At 32.7% G+C, this 18,756-nt stretch overlaps 4 protein-coding genes across 4 annotated transcripts; all 4 read right to left on the bottom strand.

The window, feature by feature from the left end:
- Nucleotides 1-374: 374 nt before the first annotated feature.
- On the bottom strand, nt 375-5,150 carry LOC139769241 (uncharacterized). Its single transcript, XM_071700114.1, has 7 exons — nt 4,752-5,150; nt 4,277-4,658; nt 3,613-3,935; nt 1,876-2,370; nt 1,499-1,529; nt 869-1,099; nt 375-763 (listed from the first exon to the last, which is right to left on the bottom strand). Exons 1-7 carry the CDS (start codon nt 5,061-5,063, stop codon nt 423-425), a joined length of 2,115 nt encoding a protein of 704 aa, XP_071556215.1. The 5' UTR covers nt 5,064-5,150; the 3' UTR covers nt 375-422.
- A 1,502-nt stretch (nt 5,151-6,652) lies between these two features.
- On the bottom strand, nt 6,653-8,043 carry LOC139769220 (odorant receptor 85b-like). The gene is made up of 2 exons (XM_071700099.1): nt 7,619-8,043; nt 6,653-7,286 (listed from the first exon to the last, which is right to left on the bottom strand). Exons 1-2 carry the CDS (start codon nt 7,893-7,895, stop codon nt 6,943-6,945), a joined length of 621 nt encoding a protein of 206 aa, XP_071556200.1. The 5' UTR covers nt 7,896-8,043; the 3' UTR covers nt 6,653-6,942.
- A 2,068-nt stretch (nt 8,044-10,111) lies between these two features.
- LOC139769240 (uncharacterized) lies at nt 10,112-16,195 on the bottom strand. Its single transcript, XM_071700113.1, has 8 exons — nt 16,055-16,195; nt 14,770-15,256; nt 14,227-14,457; nt 13,793-14,128; nt 12,311-12,468; nt 11,713-12,073; nt 10,851-11,225; nt 10,112-10,687 (listed from the first exon to the last, which is right to left on the bottom strand). The coding sequence occupies exons 1-8, from the start codon at nt 16,193-16,195 to the stop codon at nt 10,347-10,349; spliced, it is 2,430 nt and encodes an 809-aa protein (XP_071556214.1). The 3' UTR covers nt 10,112-10,346.
- Nucleotides 16,196-16,656: 461 nt separating this feature from the next.
- Nucleotides 16,657-18,621, bottom strand: LOC139769218 (odorant receptor 85b-like). The gene is made up of 3 exons (XM_071700097.1): nt 18,399-18,621; nt 17,234-17,960; nt 16,657-17,047 (listed from the first exon to the last, which is right to left on the bottom strand). The coding sequence occupies exons 1-3, from the start codon at nt 18,540-18,542 to the stop codon at nt 16,707-16,709; spliced, it is 1,212 nt and encodes a 403-aa protein (XP_071556198.1). The 5' UTR covers nt 18,543-18,621; the 3' UTR covers nt 16,657-16,706.
- Between the last annotated feature and the right edge of the window lie 135 nt (nt 18,622-18,756).

The raw sequence follows: 18,756 nt of genomic DNA, 5'->3' as shown, positions 1-18,756 counted from the left end.
TTCCAAAACACAGTTATTTAAAAAACAGAAGAAAACAAATTTTTTATGCGAAAATGTAGTGGAGCAAAGGTCGCGTTGAGAGAGTGTTTTATTTTTTTCCAGTGCATCATCTGCCGTTGATCGTGCTACAATACTTTTTATTTCGAAACCATCTTTTTATCAAAAACACGTACAATTAATTCAAAGTTTAGTGCATCAGTTCTTAGACAACACGAGTGTTGTTCGTAGTGCTACCAAAATTGTTCAGTTACATCTCATATTTTGCTATTGTACGATATTTTTAATTTGGTTTGAATAGAGAAATGTATTGTAATTATAATTTTCACTTTTATTCAAAATCTACTCTATATATATATATATATATTATCTATAAGTTCTCTAAATGTGTTTATTAAAAATGTTTATTATTTGCTTTCAATATTTTAAGTTTCCATCATCACGCGTAAAACAGACAAATACGAAACAGAAGATTTTAAGATGCTCATGTAAGTTCCCAAGTCCACCACAACGAAATTTCCAGCTTGCAGTTTAATCGGAAACTGGGTCCACATCATGATAAATACTATATTTTTTGTCACTTTTGCAGGAAGATCATACCAAACGCTCTGATAGACGGACAGTGCGACTTCTTCCATCTGCGTCTTTAAATAATCTCCGACAACACTGTACAGTGTTAACTGTACCAGAAAAGCGCTAAGTACCAAGAAACTTTTTGACATCATACCAAAGTCACTGGTTGTTAAGGCAATGATAAACTGAAATCCTGCAAAAGTAAGCCCGATCAATGTAATGTTTTATAAACATTTTATAACATTATATATATATTTTTTTTTTGTTAATGCGCTGTGTCAAATTGATGTGTATTCACCTACTATAATTATAAGCATACTGCTGATAAAAAGTTGTACCATCAAAACAAAGCTAATTATCTCAGCGAGCTTTCTGGCCATTCTTATCAAATGATTATGTCTCAAAATCAGTGCTGTAAAACGTTCATTGACTTTCGGACTTGTAACGTCAAAGTTCATAAAATTCGCCTTTAAAATTTTTAATTGGCCGCACACGTGTAATGCGATATGAAGAAATACAGAATCACTCCCTTATAAACATTATGATTATAAGAACAAACAAGATGTCCAAAAATTAGATTAATAAACTTTGGATGGTTATAAAGAACATCAAAACAAGCCAATTTTGTCAATAAACCCAAATGTCTGCATAAGGTATGATAAGAATGACGACGATGAGGATATCTCTTCATATAAGCATGCAACTTCTCTTTCATTACATCTTTCTTCCCCATAAATAAAGTGCATTACGGCGATAATATTCTTTATAAGAAAACTTGTCCATTTTGTAAATAAAATTTGATTAAACTCATTAAACAATAATGAATCTCTGTTCTAATAAGGAAATTAGTTTTTGATTCACTTTAGTGCTAAAACGGCTCATGGGTTTATTGATAATAAATGCTTGTTATAGTGTCCTTTATAATCACCCGAAGTTTGTCGGTCTAATTTTGGGACACGCTGTATAAAAATGCAAAACACATAACTATCGATTATAAAGAATACTCATACGTAAAATATGTAATACGTATTAATATTTCAGAAATACTAATAAAACCTAAATTTAATATTTGGAAAACTAAATATTTTATTAAAATCGATTATAAAAGTTTGCTTTATGCACATTTGATAATTAAATAAATTTGCATTTAAAATATATATAATTATATGCATACAAAATATAATTGCATTTAAAATATAATTCTTGGATTAAAAAATTTATTAACAAATATTTACCAGAAACATTTCAAAACACGTTAAAAGTAATTTATATACAAGACAATTAATATTTTATAAAAATAATTACGCAAACAATAACTGACTTACCGTGATTGCTAATGCACATGATTACTAGATAGATATACTCCAGCGCGAAAATCACCAAATATGAGCTCGTCGTAATGTGAAAGTGCGCTAAGGTACATGTCGACGGAATAGCATAACCCGCTTGATGGCCTAGGATAGATATATTAGCTTTAGCCTCCTCGCTGCTTATTTGTGCGTGTCCCACGATGAAGATCACAGAATCGACGTAAGCGATCAACAGGGCGATAATGCAGATTACCCTTCCCCAGAAAGCGTGCTCTCGCATGACGATGCGCTTCTCCTCGGTGTCGATCGCAAGATAATCGTTCATGGCAGAAGAGTAATTGCAGGTAAGATTATCAGCGTATATACGAAACCATATTATTTTTGTTAAAGCGAGAATACCGCATGCAAAAAGCGTGAGAGCATCAAGATTCGCGTACGCGCTGGTACAGTTGTAATAGAGCTCGAGAAACTGTACGATCACCACTATGCTCTGCAAAGAAAATAAGAATTTATCACGAAGTTGCTTAACTCTTTGTTTCTACCGTGTACAATACTATTTTGCAGTTCGACCATTATTATCAAATTCATAATATCGACAATCAGTTTATTAAGCTTTATACAACAGACGTATATAATAGAACATATATGCTATCCTTTAGATCTTGCCTACATCTCTCCAATGGCAATGTTATCAGTCTATTACATATGTCTATGCTTTATATATCGAAGACACAAGCAGAAGAGAAATTTCCACGGCATTTGCGATATGAAAATTGGAAACGTACCAACCCAAAACTAGACAAGATATAACGCAGCAAAGCGAACTTATCATATTCTTGCAAGGGCCAACTGCCTATGGGTACAGATAAGTGTTTGACGAGGGTCATAGCGTACGCCGTATCGGCATTCCATGACATTATGGCAGTCAAGTAGAGAGACACTGTACTCACCAATGCCAACCTTTGTCCATAATGCGGGTCGATCATCGACGAAATTCGCGTTCGCGTTCATATTTTATTGAAATTGCATTTATTGAAGTTGCGCAATTTTAATACTTATCCGTATATTCTGTTATTTTCTGAAGTACAGTTCTTTAGAACAATTGATGTAATATCCTTTTTGTGGCAGTAGAAAAGGGTGAAGAGTAAAAGATAAGAGAGGGAGTTTTAGTTTTGTTTCGAGTTTAGTTATGTTTTCTGTGGTACGTTGCTAGTGCAGCTATACTTTTTATAAAGAAAAATATAAAAGGCAATACAGTTTTGGATTTAATGTATCCGTGTTCTAATCATCAGCAGGCACCAGGTGACATACAAATTTTTTCATGTTAATGTTTATATTACGGAAGTGTTAGTTATTTAACAATTTGCTTAATAGTTAAAAAATAAAGATTCTTAACTCGTTCAGGTTGACAGATTTATAGTACGATATAATTTTCAATTTGATAGAGAGCTGTCTTTACATTTTACATCGTAATGAAGATTATGTCTCTTGTCACATTCATAACAAGTGCTTCAAAAAATAAACAGTCTATAAACCGGTGAAAAAGAAGACACATAACAAATACAAATAAACGTATATACATACGTAACAAATATACGCGTTGATCAAAAAAAGTAAATTGTAAAATACTGAAATATAATTATATTTTATTTTAATTATCTACATATATGTGTCACTTTTTACAAAGCAAGAGTTAATATATTGTGAGGATTCATTACTCATTAATTGTCACCCGTAAGAACGATATATATGTTAAGGTGGTTCTCAAGATATCTGTCATAGTGTTTCGCGTAAGATAGAAAAATTTTCCGGCACTAATTCGAAGAGGGGTCTTCATCCTCATCATAACAAAGATCAGATCTTTCACCATAATGGGCGACATTTCATACCATGCAGAGTTGTATATGGTATAAACAATCGACTCGCTTTGAGTTTGCAACGTATCACCGGCATATGTATACAAAAAGGTCTGTACTAAACAAAACTGCATGGATACGAACATTTTTATCATTTCCTCATAATTTTGTTGCTTGATTGACAGAAGAAGTCCTACTCCTGAAAACCGAAATTCTTTGAATTAAAATATTACATTAGATTTTTATGCTGAATGTATTTTATATTTTGAAATATTTGTAAGTTTTATAATGTTTATTCCTATTTTATTATTTTTTACTGTTTATATTGGTACTTTGCTTTTTCTTATTAATTTAACATTTTACCACAAACTTTAAAAATAACTCAATAATTTAATCTAATTATATAAATGTACTGTAAAACCATTTTTGTAATTTTTATCGTCTTTGCGCAAGTTTCGAGATATAATTTGGTATCTTTGTAAACCGTTTCGAAATGGGCTAGGCCAATATAAAACTTGTCAAAAAGAGTGAAATATATACCTGAAGCTGCAATGACTACGCTAATTATTAAAAGGCGTAGTAAAATGTTGATATTAAAAGCATCTTCGATATTCCTGGCTAATGCTATCAGTTGGCAATGTCTTTTGACCAATGGCTCCAAAACATGACGTTCTCCATCGTAGCGTTTTTTACTGATCTTCGTAAACTGTATTCTCAGAAGGTCTAACTGACCGCAAAGATGCATAGTGATGCTAAAAAAGAAGCTATCGCAAGCACATTCTGATATTAATACTACAGACCCCTGTATTATTTGCATTGCAAACAATATTTTATACGTGGAATATGAAACCCCTTTGTACAGACATGTTGATGGAAGGACAAAATTCCATGCAGTTTCAGTGCTGTTACCTATAGTTGCAGCCTGTACACATAGGGGACATTTATTTTTACAAAACAAAATATTCTCTTTATTAACAAAACATGATTAACTTTCACTCAGTAAATTTAATACAACCTTTTGCTTATTGCTGAGGAAGACGGATGTGAACCATAAGATGCCTCCTACTGCTCCAACGACCAAGTGAGACAGGGCGACCAGACGTCCTGTACGTGCATACGCCATCATCACTACACGTGACTCTTTTTTCAGAGTCGAAGCCCAGTCATCGATCGCAGAATTGATATTAACGGCGATCTTTCTCATGTAAATTCGCGGGAAAATCATGTTCAACCACCCATGCATGGTGCTTTCTGCTAAACGAAGAATTTCCAAACCGTCTCTGTCAGCATCACAGCTTTTGAAAGCTTCTACCAGCACGTTGATCATTGTAAGAGACTGCACAGTAACAAATATAAAATTGCATTCTCAGGTGAGGTTACTCTATATCAAAAACAGTAAATATTGAGAAATAACGTCCACACACAAACCATTTATTAAATTCTAATCGTTAATTGCTGTTTATGCTTAAGTTGTGATAAATTATTGTGCATAATATATATCTTTTAATATACTATATTTCATACATTTTAAACATTTTTTATACTTGTATACAATGTTACAGAAGTTATTTCAATTACAGATAAGTAAACATTTTTTTGCATAAAAATTGCTAATAAAATTTTTATATAAAAACATGTATAATGTATATTATTATAAGTAACATATATTTATATACGTTATCTTTATCTTATAATCGTATAATCGTATAATCTCTGTTCGTACCTATATGCCGGAAAATAAATAATTAAAAAATTAAAAAATAATTATAAAAATAATTTTCGCATTGCTTCTTATGAACAGTGAAGTTTGAAGAAATGAATTAAAAAATTGTCCATATATACATAACATACATATATATAATAAACAATTGTATATGAAGTATAATTCAATATAAAGTATTGTATCCAATCGTAATCATACTCTTTATATAAAAAAATAATGCAAAAATTATTTCTCTAATTATTTTTTAATTAATCTTCTTATTATTTTTTATATATACAGACAGAAGTTAGATAAAAGAAGAACCGATATATTTTATATATTTATTTTTATATGAAAATTTTTTATCGGGTAGACTGAATTATTCAATAATTTAAAGTTAAACTTCTTATGATTTTGAAGCTGAGTGAAAAAGAAGCAAATGCAGTGCAGCTATTTACCTTGTTATCTTTTACTAAAAATTTGCATATTATTTTGCTCTTACCATTACAAGCAGCTAATTTCTACATTGCACGTTATCTTACATTATGTTACGTTATTTTACCGCTGCTGTGAACATTATGAACCACTGAATTGTGTAAACTACGTTATTCCGTTGCAAGGGCCATAGACCGAGTATCCACGTCATCGATTTTATCGTAGAAAAGCCATAATTTATACCACTGTTCCAATTCGTCTTCATGTTCAGCGATGTATTGACTGGTTTCGATTTCGAAAAGGAAAATTGTAGTTGTGCGTGACGGGTTCCTCGGGTCGATGCCTTACTTTTACCCTGAAGAAAATGATCGTCTATACGCATCTACTCCTTCCGCAGTGACCAAACTTTAGGGTGGTAAGATAAGTGATACGACAAATTTATGCCTACCGCGCATCTTTGAAACGTCCGGTAATACATACAATTTTCAATGCTGTTGTGTCAGCGCATAGATGCTCACGATCAATTACGAATTGAACGATGATATTCTGTATAGCAGGTCTGCGTTTCTTTCCGCGAGCAAAATGTTTCTTTTTTTTTACTGTTATATATCATCTATTCGAAGCGATATAGTGAATAAAGTAAAGAAAGTAAAGCTATCGACAGTAGTACATGCAGACAAAGTAGAAGAAGCTACGAGTAACGTGGTTGCAGAGGAAGTATAGTGAGTTTGTGGACACGGTTTAGAGATCTGGAGGAGCGCTAAAATTCTGGTATTTACTTGATCACTAAAAAGAACTTTTTAAAAAAGAAACTACATTAAGGTTGTAATTTTTTAAGCAAGACAGCATACCTTTTTCAAATACGCATATATTTCTGAGAATTTCTTTATGAGTAGAAATAACGTTTGGCACAGTAAAACGGTTATGTTATGATTGTGATTAGCAATTTTATAATTAGTAGTTGATCAAAAGAAGTTGAACGTAAAATATTGAAATATAATTATATTTTCTATTTCTTATTTACATATATATGTCACTTTTATAACGCAGAAGTTATCGAGGGAAATTTTTATTCATTAATCAGTGTCACCCGTATAAATGATATATATGTTAAGGTGGTTTTCAAGATATCTGTCATAGTGTTTCGCGTAAGATAGAAAAATTTTCCCGCGCTAATTCGGAGAGGGGTATTCATCCTCATCATAACGAATATCAGATCTTTCATCATGATGGGCGATATTTCATGCCATTCGGAGCTGTATATGGCATAAACAATCGACTCGCTTTGATTTTGCAACATATCACCGGCATATGTATACAAAAAAACTTGTCCCATATAAAACTGAGTGGATAAGAACATTTTTATCACTTCCTGATAATTTTGTTGCTTGATTGACAGAAGTATTCCTATTCCTGAAAACCGAAATTCTTTGAATTAAAATATTACGTTAGATTTTTATGCTAAATGTATTTTATATTTTGAAATATTTCTTTATAAGTTGTATAATTTTTATTGCTATTTTATTATTTTTTACTATTTATATTGGCACTTTGCTTTTATTAATTTAAAATTTTACCGCAAACTTTAAAAATAACTCAATAATTTAATCTAATTATATAAATGTACTGCAAAACCATTTTATCGTCTTTACGCAAGTCTCGAGATATAATTTTGTACCTTTGTAAACCGTTTTGAAGATGAGTTAAACCAATATAAAACTTGTCAACAAGAGTGAAATATATACCTGAAATTGCAATGGCTATGCTGATTATTAAAAAGCGTAGTAAAATGTTGATATTAAAAGCATCTTCGATATTCTTAGCCAATGCTATCAGCTGGCAATGTCTTTTGACCAATGGCCCCAAAACATGACGCTTTTCATCGTAGCGTGTTTTGCTGATCATCGTAAATTGTATTCTCAAAAGCTCTAACTGACCGCAAAGATGCATAATGATGCTGAAAAAGAAGACGTCGCAAGCACATTCTGCTATTAATAGCACAGACGCTTGTATTATTTGCATTGCGAACAATATTTTATACGTGGAATATGAAATCCCTTTGTATAGACATGTTGATGGAAAGACAAAATTCCATGTCGCAGTGCCGTTACCTATAGTTCCAGTCTGTGAATATACCCATAGGACGTATTCATTTTTACAAAACAAAATATTCTCGACTTTATTAACAAAACATGATTAAAGTTTACTCAGTAAATTTAATACAACCTCTTGCTTATTGCTGAGAAAGGCGGATGTGAACCATAAGATGCCTGCTATTGTCCCAACGATCAAGTGAGTTCGGGCGACCAGACGTCCTGTACGTGCATACGCCATCATTATTACACGCCACTCTTTCTTTATAGCCGGAGACAACCAGTCATCGATCGCAGAATTGAGATTAACGGCGATCTTTCTCATGTAAATTCGCGGAAAAATGATGCTTAACCACCCATGTGTGCTGTTTTCTATGATGCGAAGAATTTCAAAACCGTCTCTGTCAGCATCGCAGCTTTTGAAGGGTTCTATCAGCACGTTGATCACTGTGAGAGACTACATGGTAAATACAAAATTGCGTTCTCATGTGAAGTTGCACTACATCGAAAACAATAAACATTGAAAAACGACGTCCAAATTATTTATTAAATTTCAATCGCCAATTGTTTTTAGATTACAGTTATGCATAAATTAATGTGCATAGTATATGTATATCTTTTAATATACTATATTTAATACGTTTTTAATATTTTTTATACTTATAGACAATGTTACTGAAGTTACTCTAATTACAGATAATTATAAATGTTTTATGTAAAAACTTTTGTAAAAAATTTCTTGTATAAAAATATATATAAAAACACATATATAATTATATATAAAGTATATGCATATATGTTTTTTCCTCTTGTATAATTTCTGTTTGTATATACAGGAAAAATAATAAGAAATGGAATTAAAAAGTAATTACAAGAATAATTTTTGTATTGCATTTTATAAAAAGTAAACTTTGAGAAAATGAGTAATAAATTGCCCATTTATAATTATATGTAAATGTAATAAATAATAGTATATAAAATATGATTATACATAGAATATTGTATAATCCAATCACATTTTACTTTCTGTATAAAAAAACAGTGCAAAAATTATTTTTTAAATTATTTTTTAATTATTTTTTTTATAATTTTTTTATATATACAGACAGAAGAGTTAGATAACAGAAGAAAACATATATAGATATATTTCATGTATATTTTTATGTAAAACGTTTTTTACCGGGTGGACTTAATTATTCAATAATTTAAAGCTAAAATTATCTCTCTAATTTTGATTTTGAAGCTGATTGGAAAAGATTTAAGCAAATACAGTGCATTTTTACCTTGTTAACTTTTACTAAGAATTTGCATGTTCTTTTGCTCTTACCATTACAAGCAGCTAATTTCTACATTGCACGTTATCTTACATTATGTTACGTTATTTTACCACTGTCATGAACATTATGAACCACTGAATCGTGTAAACTACGTTATTCCGTTGCAAAGGCCATAGACCGAGTATCCACATCATCGATTTTATCGTAGAAAAGCCATAATTTATACCAGTGTTCCAATTCGTCTTCATGTTCAGCGATGTATTGACTGGTTTCGACTTCGAAAAGGAAAATTGTAGTTGTGCGTGACGGGTCGCTCGGGTCGATGCCTTACTTTCGTCCTGAAGAAAAATGCTATCGTCTATACGCATCTAGCCCTTCCGCAGTGACCGACCTTTAGGGTTGTAAGATAAGTGACATGACAAATTTGTGTCTATCGTGCATCTTTGAAACGTCCGATAATGCATACAATTTTCAATGCTGTTGTGTCAGCGCATAGATGCTAAATCGATCAATTACGAATTGAACGATGATGACCTGTATAGTAGGTCTGCGATCCTTTCCGCGAACAAAATGTTTCTTTTTTTTTTTACCGTTATATCATCTATTCGAAGCGATATAGTGAACAAAGTAAAGGAAGTAAAACTATCGACAGTACATGAGACAAAGTAGAAGAAGCTACACGAGTAACGTGGTTGCAGAGGAAGTAGTGAGCTTCTGGACACGGTTTAGAGATCTGGAGCAGCGCTAAATTTCTGGTATTTACTTAATCACTGAAAAAACTTTTTAAAAAAGAAAAAGTATATGCCAAATATATAAAAAATATTTAAAAAAGAGTGAGCATTATTAAATAAAAACTTTACAGCTCAGAAATAGATATGTAATTAATTTAATTAGCCAAGTACTAGTGAGATAAATTTAAATCTTAAAAAACGTTATTATTCAAGATACTACATAAGTAAGTACGTATATGTTTGTCCGAAAATATTTTAATTAATTGTATTTACGTTTTTTACATAGCATAGACAATTTTTACGTGTTAACTTGTTGAACACATAACTTTTATGTGTTCAGCAAGTTGTGATTAGATTATTTGATACTTTTTATTAATCTCTCAGTGTTACTCGCAAAACCGAAACATATGAAGCTGCCGTCTTCAGAATATACACCATCGCCTCGCAATTAGCGTAGAAAAATTTTCCACCGGTGAGACGAAACGGATAACTTGATCTCATCATCGCGAAGTTCAAGTCCTTCATCAATCTTGCAGGAATCTTAAACCAGGAAGCCATGAACATTGCATGGAATATACCTTCACTTCCTTTTTGTACAAAATCACCGCCATAGCAGTACACCAGCGACTGTAGGAACATGTAGTTCAAGAGTACAGTACTTTTCGTTAATTCGACATAATCGCTGTTTTTTAAGCAAACTATTATACGTAATCCTGAAAGATGTTTCAAACAAAGATGGAAATTTAAAAATTAAGGTAATATCATACAATTAAATGTTTAGTCGTAACATAATATGGTACATTAAAATGTCTTGATAAAAGGATTCATTAAGCTCACAATAAATTCAATTAATATAAGAAGTTTGTTATACGATACCTAGTAGCGCGAGCATAAGCGTTACTATAATAAGTTGGAATAATATAATCAGATGGAACGTATCTTCTATATTCTGATTGAGCTCCACTAATTCACAGTGCCTATTGACCAAGTTAATAAATTGCTTTCGATAATTAATCCGAGCGTCTGGCTTGCTTGCGAAAATTTTAAACTTTGTTTCAAGCAGTTTAAGTTGACCAGTGAGGTGTAGAGTAACGCCAATATAAAAACTGTCCGTAATAGGTTGCAATACACATATCATGAGTAATTCAACCATTTGAAACATGATGACCATCACGTACTGTAAACTGGTAATTTTATCACCTAACTCACCACATGGCACTATAAACATCCGGTCTTTCGTACCGATATTATCTGCAATAAGAATACAAGTTTTAAGTTTTAAGAACAATAGTAACGTTATTTTAATTAATTAATATTAAAATAAAACAGTTAAAGATAAATAATAAAACAATATAATAAATGTAAATATAATAATAAATAAAATAATGTTTAGTACTTTATTTAAATATTTTTAAGATACTAAAATACAGAAAAAGAATTTTAATCACAGATCAGATTTATTTTGTAAAGTGGAAAGACCATAAAGGAGATAATTATTTGCACGATTGCATAACATACTTTTTATCTTCATTTCTCAGTGTTTGGACAGAGAGTTTAATATAATAACAAAAAATTTTGAAAAACAATGCATCCTTAATACACTGGAAAATTTAGGCAATATGGATTCTCTTATTTTTTAGTATTTTTAGTAACTATTATTAATGTTCTTGCGAATGTATTTAAAGAGCACTTCTTATTAAATAATAATTTAACAAGTATTATAGAAATATTACATTACCATTTGATACGTTCACCACTTGACCTGGTAAAAATAGGTCTTTTAAGTTTATAAGTACGACAGAAAGTACATAAAGGGAACCACATGTGAAAGATGAGTACAGCATGAACAAAGTACATAGTCTGGATTTAAACGCATGTTTCTTCATGATCTTGTACGATTCCTCGTCATTCTTTGCAGACGACCAATCGGCGATAGCAGAATTAATATTTTTTGCCATCTTACTTCCGTTAGCATTAATACAGATGTATTTCAAAGTTAAGGACAACGTGCATGCAAAATATAACATGGCTTCTATATCTGTACCAGCATCACGATTATTTCCAGTGAATTCCATATACAGGAAGATGAGTGGTGACAACTAATAATGATCCCGTTGCCTTAGAAAATATGATATATGCGTGTACAGCAACGAGTATAAAATATATCCGTATTCGAAAAGCTCGAACTGCATTTACGAAAATATTTGGTAATTCTTCTATACGTAAATTCTTGGGCTTAGAAATTGAGAGAATCGTCCCGGTATACTTTTTCTTTCTCTCTGTTGTAACGCGTTTCTACAATTTCTTCCCTCCCTGTCAACGTACTGCCAACGTACCTGTATGAATATCATTACGCTCCATTGAACTATCATGAATATCTTCTTCTTCTGTAGCGGCCATATACCGAGTATTTGCATAAGTGTTCTTTGAGTGGAGAACTCGTACGCGATATCATCGTTCCACACATCATCCGACATTATGGTAGTTGCACAAACTACACGGATGACTGGACATTCGAGACTGATCGGTTGTTACGGGTGCAATTTTCTATATCGCACAAATTCAATGTTGATTTGCGTTGTCATGAAACATTATCATGGAATATCAACCGCGAATTAGACATTATCTCTATTAGACTCATATTTTATTAGCTCATGCAGCGTATGATGGATGGTAGTAAGATAAACGTGAAAAGAGACAGTACAATGTCTTCTATACACTGCGGCATCTACCACTATGTCGCAGTCATGAGCGCGATAAAAAGGAGATCGCGTGAGCAGTGATGACGAAGAAAACGTGCATTGTGCAATATAAATGATAAATTAATTTAGAATTTGAATATAATTAACGGAAATGTAATTTTGTTCAATCTGATGTCGATGTATTCAAGGGCAAGTGTTTGTAGTGCAACCTAGCCAAGACATGGATTTTTGAGTTTTAATTGAGTGTTAAAAACTGAGCAATATACATCGTGACGATGCTACGCAACGATTGAGATTGGAGTATTCGAGATTGGAGTAAAAAGCAATAATCGGTATGTTTAGATTATATTAGTAAAGTATGATAATATTGCACAATTATTATGATGTAATATCTCTTTCAAAATGATGGAAACGAGTTTATAAAAGTATGAACATTGAATTAAAAAAAAAAAAAAAAGAAAAACAGAAATCATTTTCTTGTAAAGGTATATGAAGGGTACAGGGGAAAAACGCGATCAATGTCCATCCGAAGTAATTTCGAGAAAAACGCTATTTTAAGTTCAAGACATTAGATACCTTAGAAAGCTATTGAAAAAAGTACTGGCAATGAATATCGGAATGCATAGTGTTTACTTAGTGCTTACATTGTGTGTTGGACTCTGGTGATTTTTCCTCAGCACGGTACATCTTTCGGCCTTATTCCTTATTTTTAATGAATAGTAACTGCTCTTGATCAAAATGGATAAGAATTATGAAGTACTTTGAAAATGCCATAAGATAGCATGCTCAGATCAATTTCGACAAAAAGCGGACTTTGATCGTTTTTTCCCCTATACCCTTCATATACAATGAGTTAAGGTCGTAATTTTTTTAAACAAAACAGTATACACACACCTTTTTCAAATACGCGTATCCTATATTTCCGAAATTTCTTTATGAAAAGAAATAATAGATTTTTGGCACGGTTAGATATGGTTATATTATAATTTTAATTAGCAATTTTATTAAAATTATAGTAAACTTTTGTTTCTACAGAATTCTATGTCGCCGAACATAATTCCGAATCGTAAATTTATAATTTGTGAAATATTTTTATCATGGGCTTTATATTTTATGTTTCTATCATTACACGTAGCACAGATAGATACGAAATAGAAGTTTTCAGGATACTCATATAAGTTGCTAGGTTTACCACGATGAAATTTCCAGCCTGCAGCTTGACGGGAGATTGTGTCCGCATAATGATGAAGATTAAATTTCTCGCCAACTTCGTAGGAAGATCATACCAGATGCTCTGATAAATGAAAAGTCCAACTTCTTCCATTTGGGATTTCAAGTAATCCCCGACAAAACTGTATACGGATAATTGTGTTAGGAAGGTACACAATACCATGCAGCTTTTCCCCATCATGACAACGTTGTGCATTTTTAACGCTAAGATAAATTGAAACCCTGAAAAAAATTATTTATCTGCTTAATATAAATTCTTATAACTTGTAACTTAAATACTTTGCAAAACCTATTAATGCCGTAAATGATATAATATTCACCCATTATACACAACAATATGCTGCTAATAAATAACTGCGTCAGCAAAACTAAACTGATCGATTTAGTTAGTTCTTTAGCCAACGCTATCAGATAGTTATGCCTCTGAATTAGAACATTGAAACGATCATAGACCCTCGGGCTTGAGGCACCAAAGCCGATGAAATTGGCCTTTAGAATTTTTATTTGACCGCACATATGCAGTGTAATATTGAGGAACAAAGAGTCATTACCTTTATAGAAAAGAAATATGATAATACAGACTTTATTTCATTAGTGTAGTAAAAAACATAATTTTGTATTAAATTTCTTTGTATTATTTCTATCTACAGAATTACGTATTTAATCTCATTACATCTTTATATTTTTTATGCTGCTATATTATATATTTCACCATATATATGTAATTATCTTTAGAATTAACAACAAGCAGACAGTTAATAGAGTTACGTTAATAGAGTTAATAAAAATTCTGATATAATTGTCCATAGTATTACATGATACGAAATGTAAGAAAAACATACAAATCAACAAATAGATATTACCGTGATTACTAGTACACGTAAGTATTAGCACGATAAATTCCAAGAAACAGATAATTCTATACATGCTTGTTGGGACATGCAAGTATTCTAATGCGCATCTTGATGGCATTGGATAGTCCAATACAACGTCTTCATTTGTTACGTTAATCCGGTTATCTTGATCATTAGTCAGATCTTCACCCAGAAGAGGAATTAGCGAATATATCGTCACGCTAAAGTAAGAAAAGCACACCATGAAACAGGAGACGGTTCGTCCCATAAAAGCGTGTCTTCGCATAATGGCACGGTGCTCCGTGTTTTCAATCGTCAGATAATCCTTCAGGGCAGAGCCGTAATTGTCAGTTAAGTTTTTCGCGTATATGCGGAAGCATATAGTCTTCAGCACTCCGAGCACGCCGCAACAGGCCAACATGAGACCGTCTATGTTCTGCTCCGCGTCAGTGCAGCCCATGTGAAGCTCCATGGAAGGCAAGATCACTATTATGCTCTGTTGATATGCGTAAATGGTATACTTTCTCATTCAAACAGCTTTTGTGTCTAGAAAAAATATGTCCCAATTCCAGATCGATGGATCTTTGAAAATATTAAAGTTTAATTATAAACGATGGTCTTTAAAACTGGAGTAAATGACGCTATCTCAGTCCTCTGCGCATAAAGTGAAAAAAACATTAAAATTATCTGACTGATTTAAAGGCACGTAAAATTGAATGCCTATAAGGAATATCAAGATAAACTTAAAATAGTGAGTAATATACATTTTTGAATAATAAAAAAAAATTAATAGATATCAATGAGAATCTTTTTCCAATCTTGTACGTATTATGCATTTAGATTGTCTTTCTTATGATACGATCTACCCTTTTTGATACGTTACTATCAAAAAAATTTCATATCGATGTGATTCTTGTTAGACACGAATGATAAAATTACAAAATAAGCGACATAGCACCCCCGACATGCTACCCCCGGAATTTCTCAGAAACAGTTACGCTACCCCTCAGCATGAACAAGAAATAAGCCGTATGTTCTAAGCAGAAATGTCTTCGTTAGTCAATTTGCAACAGTCTACGGTTGTGTATATATCTACGATATTTTCGATCAATGAGCTGCTATCCCTAAAAAAAGAGTCAATAATATCCATCGTTTAGGAATTTAAACACTTGGTACTGTCATCGACATCGAGAAAGTTTTATTTCAGAACGCTGTGATGTCAGCGTAAAAGTTATTCTCTACGTTTACAAATACACGACAAGGATCGTCGTAATCGAACTGAGACGATGCGTACCATGCAACAAGTTGCCAAGATGCATCGTATTAGCGAGTAGACGTTATAAACTTGAAGTGGCCAAACGCCGATGGGCCACGCTAACAGCTTGAAGGGAGTCATCGCATACGCGACATCCTTCTTCCATCGTTCGCTTGCCATCGGGTCGGACGTAATGACTGTAACTGATGCCAATAACCAATAATGTGCCCAGGTACATCGGTACACACAACGCAGGTATTACTATTCATTTTTTATTCAGTTTGAGACGTATACCCGCTTATCAACCCGCCTCTACTTTCTTAGCGCATTATCAGAAAGTACAGAAGATTACGCTTTTACGCCAAATTGTCGTTGGAGAATTTGCGTGACCGTTTCTTCTAAGTTGCTGCGGATGTCGAACGACTATATCCTTTACTGCCATGCACGCAGAGGAGACGTTTACTTGTACAATTCAGTCGCTATGTTATTCTCCGAGTGTACGTTTTATTTCGCAATTTTTGTTCGCTACGTTGACGCTCGGTCGAACTTTTCGAATTTTTCTGTTTGAAAGTGATACAACAGGTAAGTTACATTTGTCTATTTTCTACTTTGCAAGTCATTCCGAAAAGTAAAAAGCGAAATTAAGATTTTTATTAAATATATATTTATATTTCAATATTTCTGACAATTTTTATTGAACAAGCATAATTTGTAATACAGAAAAATAAGAAGCCGAGAGTTTTAGAACATTTCTGAAACTATTAAGATCTATAATATAGAATTTACCCACTTTAATGCAAACGGGCACATTAGCACGAGCTATTATAAAATATATATCTCGCACAATGCTTGTAGGCAAGTCATACCATTTACTTAAATAAATCGCGCGAGAAATCGCTTGCGTTTTTAACGACAAAGTTTCCCCCATATAGCAATATAAGAACAGCTGTATCATTAATATATTAAAAGAACCTATGCATCTCGTGACAAGAAAATAATCATGGTTTGCCAACGACACAATGAGCTGTAATCCTGAAAAATATTCGATATTCAACAATCTGTTTGTCGTAATAATTAATTTGTAATAATTAATCTTATTATTCTTTTCTAAACGATTGATGAATTGGACATAACACGAGCGCAATGTGCGATTATTATTAAGAAGTTATGATATTAGAAAAAAAGAAATATACACTATCTGTCTTAAATTTTAATTACCTATTAAACATATCTGCGAAGCGTGGAGGATCAGTTGAGCGATCAAAATGATATCGAGAGTATTAACGATGTTTTGAGCTAGATTCAGAAGCAAACAGTGCCTCTCGATCAGTGTGATCATTTTAGTTCGTTTCCAATAACCGTTCTTCTTCTCTTCGTGGAACCGCAACATTTCTAGACCGAGCACTTCCAGTTGACCACAGAGATGCATGCAAACACCAAAGAGAAAAACGTCGCTGCCAATATTCCCCGTGGCTGTGCTGATCAGCTGGACAGTCTGAAGTATATATATACCGTAGCAAACGATCGGAGCATCAAACGGACACATCATCTGGTGAGGCAACGCTATAGCTCGCATCTCTTTCTCGGATTTCGCAGTTAGCGTGACGTTCTGTGAAGAAAGCAACGTTGCAAAGGATAGTAGTGGTCCAAATATCAACGGCATGATGACAAAATATGAGGAACCCATCTGAAAGAAGAAGACAAATCTGCCCAGATTGGCGTAGCTAAACATGACTTGCCGATGATCCGGTTTTGTGATATACGCCCAATCGCTCGCTGCATTGTGTAGATTCTTCAACAGATTGTCGCGATGCAACCGTATCAGCGCTATCTTTATGATGGTCAGAATTCCGCATGAAACTAACATGAAGTGATCGATGACCATAGCAAAAGTGGCACTACTGTGGTAACCAATGTCCACACTTGTGTAAACTACCATAATGGCCTGCCATATAAAATAAGTACGAAAATAATATATTTAAAGAATATATATATATTTTTATTAGAAAATTTTATTCGTTTTATATGTACGTATAAGCAACAGAATTGATTATAGCCTTTGATCTTAAGAAATAGGAAATAGGAATGCTAAAACTCAAAATATGTTAATTTACAAAACAATACAAAAGTGCGTGTTCATATTCTTATCTTCCACAAAATCAGAAAGATTTTTTTGTATGATTTACTTATATTTAAACAAATATAATAATAAATATTAATATACAGCACTTCATATATTATAGAGCAAACTATATATTAATAAATTAGATAATTTTACTTTTAACAAGGTAATTTTCAATTGGGTAACTTTGAGGTTTATATTATCAGAAACAATAATTTAGGTAGTTCTTAAATGTAAAATGTTATGAACTTTTGGACTTACCTGCGTGACTGTAAGGAACAGCGCGCGTAATTTTGCAAAGTTTCTACCACGATCCACGGGCCATGAACCAAGCGGCCACATTACTCCCTTATACAGGGAAAATTCGTGAGACATTTCTTTGTTCCATATTTTGCATGATGCCATCCTCGCATGTTAAGGGTTACGGAGTCATCGAGCGTAAGCACAAGCTAACGCAGCTCGTACTTTCATTCATTATTGATCGGAGCGCATTTCGCTATGCACCCCAACGTTGAATGTTTCTATGGCCTTGCGCATTTGCAGCTCTTACGCATGGCCGGAAATGGCTGTTCATCATAATTTGTAAGAACCTAGCTCTAATATGTGTTATTGATCTAAT

Source organism: Temnothorax nylanderi, unplaced genomic scaffold (assembly GCF_030848795.1).
Source record: "Temnothorax nylanderi isolate EJ_2023f unplaced genomic scaffold, tnyl_v1.0 TNYL_tig0021_pilon, whole genome shotgun sequence".
NCBI classification, from domain to species: domain Eukaryota; kingdom Metazoa; phylum Arthropoda; class Insecta; order Hymenoptera; family Formicidae; genus Temnothorax; species Temnothorax nylanderi.
The sequence above is the reverse complement of the archived record's forward strand: the minus strand, read 5'-3'. Positions and strand labels throughout refer to the sequence as shown.